This window comes from Plodia interpunctella, chromosome 26 (genome assembly GCF_027563975.2).
Source record: "Plodia interpunctella isolate USDA-ARS_2022_Savannah chromosome 26, ilPloInte3.2, whole genome shotgun sequence".
NCBI lineage: Eukaryota > Metazoa > Arthropoda > Insecta > Lepidoptera > Pyralidae > Plodia > Plodia interpunctella.
The window spans coordinates 1,204,845-1,211,532 of record NC_071319.1 but is presented as its reverse complement, the minus strand read 5'-3'; the positions used below and the strand labels follow the sequence as shown (position 1 = coordinate 1,211,532).

The 6,688-nt window shown below is 30.6% G+C and overlaps 1 protein-coding gene across 2 annotated transcripts in view; it reads right to left on the bottom strand.

The window, feature by feature from the left end:
• Positions 1 to 3,283: 3,283 nt before the first annotated feature.
• The window catches only part of sns (sticks and stones), a 263,332-nt gene continuing 259,927 nt past the window's right edge, over positions 3,284 to 6,688 (bottom strand). For both annotated transcript variants that reach the window (XM_053765040.1, XM_053765038.2), the window contains 2 exons: positions 5,634 to 5,740; positions 3,284 to 5,203 (listed from right to left, as the gene is read on the bottom strand). In XM_053765040.1, coding sequence (XP_053621015.1) covers positions 4,952 to 5,203; positions 5,634 to 5,740 — 359 coding nt within the window. In that variant the 3' untranslated portion in view covers positions 3,284 to 4,951. The remainder of the gene's footprint in view (positions 5,204 to 5,633; positions 5,741 to 6,688) is intronic.

The following is a 6,688-nucleotide window of genomic DNA, read 5'->3' as shown; positions in this document are numbered from 1 at the left end:
ATTCTTTCCGAGCAGGTGTCGTATAAAGATATTTTTTACAGCCAGTTACAGATTTATGCGTTTTGAATTGAATGGGAAAAGGAGTAGGAGAATAACAGGTAAGTATATACATACAATAATCTATGGAAAAAAATTAACCTAAAATTATGTGGCAAAATGTGCCTACGTAATTCCGAAACTAATAAGGATTTACTTTTAAAAAGTTAACTAATCGCTTCTTTTCGAATGTAATGAGTTATGTTAAAAAAAAAAAAAACGTTATTTATGATATGAGTTGTAGTCCTATGGCCAGGCGAGGTTGTTAGTGTTTTAGTATTACTTTTTAGATAATTCTTTATATATACATAGTGCGATATAGGCGCTGTTTGTTTTCCATAACTGAAGGCTGTAGGCTGTAAGCTGAAGAAGAGATGGAATGTGTCAGGCAGGATATTGCTAAAAAGGAAGTAGCAGATCAGTTAACATCAGATAGGGAGAAGTGGACGAGACTGATATCTGTACTGACACAAAAATTTTCCGCGAAACTTCCTTTCGGTGATAAGGTAATGTGGAATCTCAGACAGAAACACGTTCACCGAAAGCAAGTTTCGCCGAAAATTTTTATTTTTATACCTATCACAAGTTACTCAAAGTTTAATAAACATGTTATTATATAATCTAAACTAACTATGTTAAGCAGAATCGAATTTACCGATTATTTTAATTAAAAATTACTTACCTAGATTTTGAAACACCAAAAAATTGTTTTTGCCGAAACGTGGTTTCGGTGAAGCGTATTTCTGTGAACTGTACACGCTCACATAAAGCGGAATAATTAGGTTGGTTGGTGACACAGATTTTTGCAGAAAAAAATAATAATAAAACAAACATTTTTAACATATATGCTTTAATTTATGCCGATTACACTGAGCTGTACGTAATATCAAAGTCACATTTGGAATTATCGAATTTACAACCTTATTCACTTAGCACGTGGGTATATTTTACAATGAGCATGGAGTGATTCAATTTTGATTTGGTTACGTTGACACGAAATTGTGTTTTAGTTTAAAATCTAAAATCAACAAATCTTTTTTAATAATTTAAATTAAAATGTTTAATGTATATCTAATGTTGTCTACACACTATTGCTGAACTCGCACGCCGACGCGTAATTGCGTAACATTGCGTTTTTGGTATGAGTGATTTTATATACCGCAATGAAAAACCGGCAATGTTTACCGAACCGCCAGATCCGGCGAACTGGCGACAGTGTGGATTAAACAGCTGATTTTCGTATGATTTTGTTTATTGATCCGACTAAACTTTTGCTGTGTTCCGTACGTCTAAAGTAAAAAAGGGAACCCTTATTTTTATAATAACATTGTCATGTCAAAGTAACCTAATTATCATTATGATTTATTAATAATTAACAACTATTAGTGCTTGCGCAGAAGTGTTTCATTTCATAATTAAACTTATCCTAATATTTTTTAAAATAAAGTTTTTGTTACAATCCAACTTAATTAAGAAACTAAATTTAATATATATATATATTGCTTTTTTTTATTCCAAATTTTAAAAAATAACTTTTTAAAAATAATTACGTATAATGTAGTGAGACCTTCGTGTAACTGTATTCTCGAACATAATAAATTGATTTTATGAATCAAATTGCGCACAGCACTTTTTCTAAATTACAAAAAACAATTTATTACAGCATATATTTAAATTAAAAAGTCGAATGAGTATTTTAAATTTAAATTCACATTACTTTAATTCTCATTTAATTTCTGAATTATTTAACATTGACGTTATAATTAACATTTATATTGACAGTAAATTTTGAACGTCAGATTAATCTTACTACTAGTGACAAGCTCTTGTTATTGTATAATAAAAAAAGAGAAAAAAAAAGTTTTTTTTTAAATCTTATAAGGCTATTCATAGCAACAAATCCTTATGCCTAATTCGAATTAAATATTTTTGCTTCAATTTAGACAATTGCAGGCATTATACAGTTAATTTAACATACGGCAAGCAATTATTAAAATGAAAGCTACATATAGTATTAACATAGTAAAAAGTGATTTGACATTTTTTATTTTTTAAAGGTCATGTCCCAAAACATATAGCTTCACAAAAATCAGTCTTTATGAGTCGTTATTTTTTGAAATTAATATAAAGAAACAAATTATATAATAAACATTATGTGAACTATTAAATCTAAGTAATTGCAAAGTAAGTGCCCCAATTGTATATATTCAGCAAATTTTGCAAAAACAAACAAACTAACTTACGTCTAAAAAGTTCGTATTTTTTTTTTAATATACTAGTTGGCAATAATTTAAGTGATTTGACGACCTCGGTGGCGCAGTGGTCAAGTTCTTGCCACTGAACCGAGAGGTCCCGGGTTCGATCCCCGGTCGGGTCATGATGGAAAATGATCTTTTTCTGATTGGCCCGGGTCTTGGATGTTTATCTATATAAGTATTTGTTATAAAATATAGTATCGTTGAGTTAGTATCCCATAACACAAGTCTCGAACTTACTTTGGGGCTAGCTCGATCTGTACGATTAGTCCTAATATATTTATTATTTTATTATTTATTATATTTACCCCCAAAATGGCATAAAGTATAAGGCACGGTCTCAAATATAACTATTTTAATGTAGAAGGACGTATAACACAGCTACAATGTTTTTTTTTTTTTTTACACTATCTAACCTTTTTAATTTTGCGGAATAATCGATTCTTGGCACTTTTTTATTAATTTTTTTTTTGACCAAAAAACAAATATTTTTTTCTATTTTTGGCAAAATTAGTTGGAATTGATATGTTTTAATAATTATTAGGCAAAACTTAAAACAAAAGGAGAAATATAATGAAACGAAAAATTGTATAATTAGATTTTTTTTATTTAAATTCGAAATGTAACAATGAAACATTTCTGTAAATATAAAATCGTATTCTTCCATGGATGGATTTTAGATTATTCAAAAAAAAAAACATCAAAATTAATCGTTATATTCGTTTAAATCAGTCAATAATTTTCATATTACATCCATAAAGAAAAAAAGGATTTGAAAAAAAAATACAATTAATAATTAAAATGTAAGTTACATAACTTAAAAAAATAATTAAATTAATAAAACTTTGGTATCTGTATTAAAACCGATTACTTTTTGAGTAGAAAAGCTATTAATTTAATAGAAAAATTACAATTATTAGATAATAATTTATGTACAGTACTATTCACGAGGGATATAAATTATAAAATAATTAAAAAAAAAACTTATATTATTGTCAGTTGCGATTCGAGTATTATTTTTGATTTATTTACATTAAGTCAAATTGCTGCAAAAAAAAAAAAACTTATAAAATATTTGTACAAATTATAAAATTATGCTCTGGTATTGTGATGTGAAAACAATATATTAATTCCTTAAAATAGGATCAAAACTGTCTAGACGTTCTGTAAACTTACGGCATAACAAAGTCTTTTTACTCAAGAAATATAAAAATTGTAAAGCATTATATAGGTAATAATTATGTAAAAGATTAGAAGGAAAATTTATAACAGACAAGTTAGATTAATCAGACAAAATCTACTCGTACCATACGGACAGATGAGTGGATAATACAGGAATTAAAATCTTGATAATTATTTGTTCTCCCTCCTATATAGTCCTGAAGATTTTGACTGATTTATCTCAATAATAGCAAATTTTGTTAAGAAATATAGTAAATAGTTTTTTTTTTTTTTGTAAAAATGAAACTTTGGCACACCATTAACAATCCGGATGTTGAGAACAATATTATATATTAACAATAAATGCATTTCAACTTGGACTTTACAAAACAATTTATAACTGTTGGGTAATTTATAATCTCCCAATATAATTGAAATTTCGTAATTTCCGTTCAAAACTTAATCAAAAAGAGATCCATTATGGAATCGAGAAGAAAAATTATTATAAATTTCATTTATTATCTAAAATGATTTAATTACATTTTGGACAATGAAAAATGTATTTTTAACTAGTGTCTTTTTGGACGTAAATCCTATAATGATAAGTCAGTCGTTTAGACAACCTTGGCCTTGGATGGGCCATGACTTTTGGCCTAATCGGCCACATTTTGTGTTACCACGGCTCGGACCACATAAACACACATTTCATACTATTTACACACATATTTCGCACAGACAAAATCGCCATAATGCCTAAAATTCTAGTTTCGATCTTCATAAAGCGAAACACTTGGAAACAACCATTACAAAATTGATGAATTAATTTCAAATTGTTGGTATTGTATATAGTTCAGTATTGAAAAAGTCCCAAATTGCGTATAATACAATTTTGAACTCTTAATAACCACACTGACATGGTTGAACAAATCTCAAAAGATTGCTCGATCAATCTATATTTCCTAAACTCAATATTTGTGTTCATTTATACAGAATTTGACTAAAACAACTCCAATTAATTCTATTGTTAAGCCTTCAGATAATAGTAGCATGAAAACAGTTTCGCGATGTTAATTTCGTGAAAATATTCAAGTTTTCAACATCGAACCAAGCATTGTAAAACTAATATTTACACGTGCAACCTTTGACGAAACCAACGACACGAGACTTATTTTCATGACACTAATTACGTAATGACATTTTAGGCTATACGGAGCTCAAAATCACAATACAACATTTGTTCACTGGAAAATCAACATTGAAAAACTTACATGTTAGGCCACATTTCGTTCATTCCGTGTACCACTTTAGTACACACATGTAACACTTTAGTTCACACATGTAACACTTCAGTTCACACATGTAACACTTCAGTACACACATGTAACACTTCGGTTCACACATGTAATACTTTAGTTCACCAAATCCGAACCGCGTTTCACTAGCCCTATCTACAATTGTATCACATGAATTTTAAATCTATCTACAATTGTTTAAACACTTCACACAACGTGCGTTTCATTTCTCTTATTAAAACTCTCGTCTATTGTAACGTTTTGTTTTTTGTTCTCTTTCTTTATGGTTCCGTATTGCGGAATGTCATTCGTTAGGTTTTGGACTGTTAGTATTTGGCTAGAGTTGCTTTGGGGAGTGCTGGATGAGACAGGGCTACCATACTGGTTTCCATATTTGTGACGAGACGGGTCCTTGAGAATCGATTGGGGCTGCTTGACAGATGGCGTTTGTGGTAAATGCTGCAACAAAATTTTTAGGTTAGTTTCTTCATCAAAACAAAATAGGTTACCGTAGCATTTTTAAATCTCAATTTTTCACGCAAAATTTAATATTACAAATTATTTTATTATCTTGATTATATTATAACTAGCTTTTGCCCGCGGCTTCGCAAGCGTTAATTTTCCGGTATGAAAGGTACCCTATGTCCTTCTGCATACTTCAAAATACATGTATGCAAAATTTCAAGAAAATTGGTCGAGCAGATAGAGCGTGAAGAATTAACAAACAAAAAATAAACAAACAAACTTACTTTCGCATTTATAATATTAGGGTAATAAAACTACAACTGCTTAAAAACATGTAATTCATGTCGATGGAAAAATCATTCGATTACGCGTTTTAGACGAGTCACAGATTAAAAAATAACGCTCCAGACAGAGTTATTCTCACCTGCTGACAGTTCCCCTGATGAAGTACAGTGACGTCTGGTGGCGGGACTGCCATCTTTTCTAGTCTTTGTCGACGCAAAGTGCCGCCAGTCGACTGCCTGTCAAGACCTGCGACAAAACAAGTTTATTAATAGTAATCTTTATAATTAATTTTTTTCTCGCCGAATATAAACCGACATCATTTGTCAGTTTATGCGATACCTGTTCATAATGTTGTATGCTGTGTGTGTCTTGGGTTTTCAGCTAGTATTACTAGCTGCGTCCCGGGACTTCGCTCTCATGGGAATTTCGGGATAAATAGTACCATATGTGTTACTCCTGGTTTTGTTCTACCCGTGTACCAAATTCCATAACAATTCATCAAGTAGATTTTGCGTGAAAGGTTAATAAACATAAACACAAAAAATGTTTATAGAATTATTCAAATGTTTTCAAAAAGGCTAAGAAAGGAACTTTAAACATTTACTTGATTCTAAGCGAAACATAACCTTAACTTGTTCTATGAATTTTAATCATCAAATATTAACACGCCTTAATTAGACGCAGTGATGACTCAAATTACAATTAAACATTAATTTTTAATTAACAACCTTCGCAATGACAAACACTAACTGACAGACACAAAGCGAATGCTATATCAGGCGGTTTCCGCATAAATTAGTATTCATCCTGACTATGGCATTACGTGCTGTTGGTATGTATGTGTGGTCATAATCTCATTAAAACAAGCTTTTATTTAACTTGCAAATTGTAAGTCGGTTGGAATCTTGTAACTCAATTTTGAAGCAGATCTCTTCCACCGATTGAGCTGAAACACACACGTTTAGTTTGGATGACAATGCATTATTTTGATAAACGTGACCAGATGGTGCACCTAGGAACGGCTCCCAACGGGGGAACTTCTCATCGGTTTACTGTACGTAACATGAAATACTTCCAGAATCGTGCGTGACCCGAACATACGCACCTGCTTTATCGGGACAGTAAATAATATTATTTTAATTTAACCGGGCCTGTTTCACCACGTTTTGATAATACAATCTGACAGATAAACCA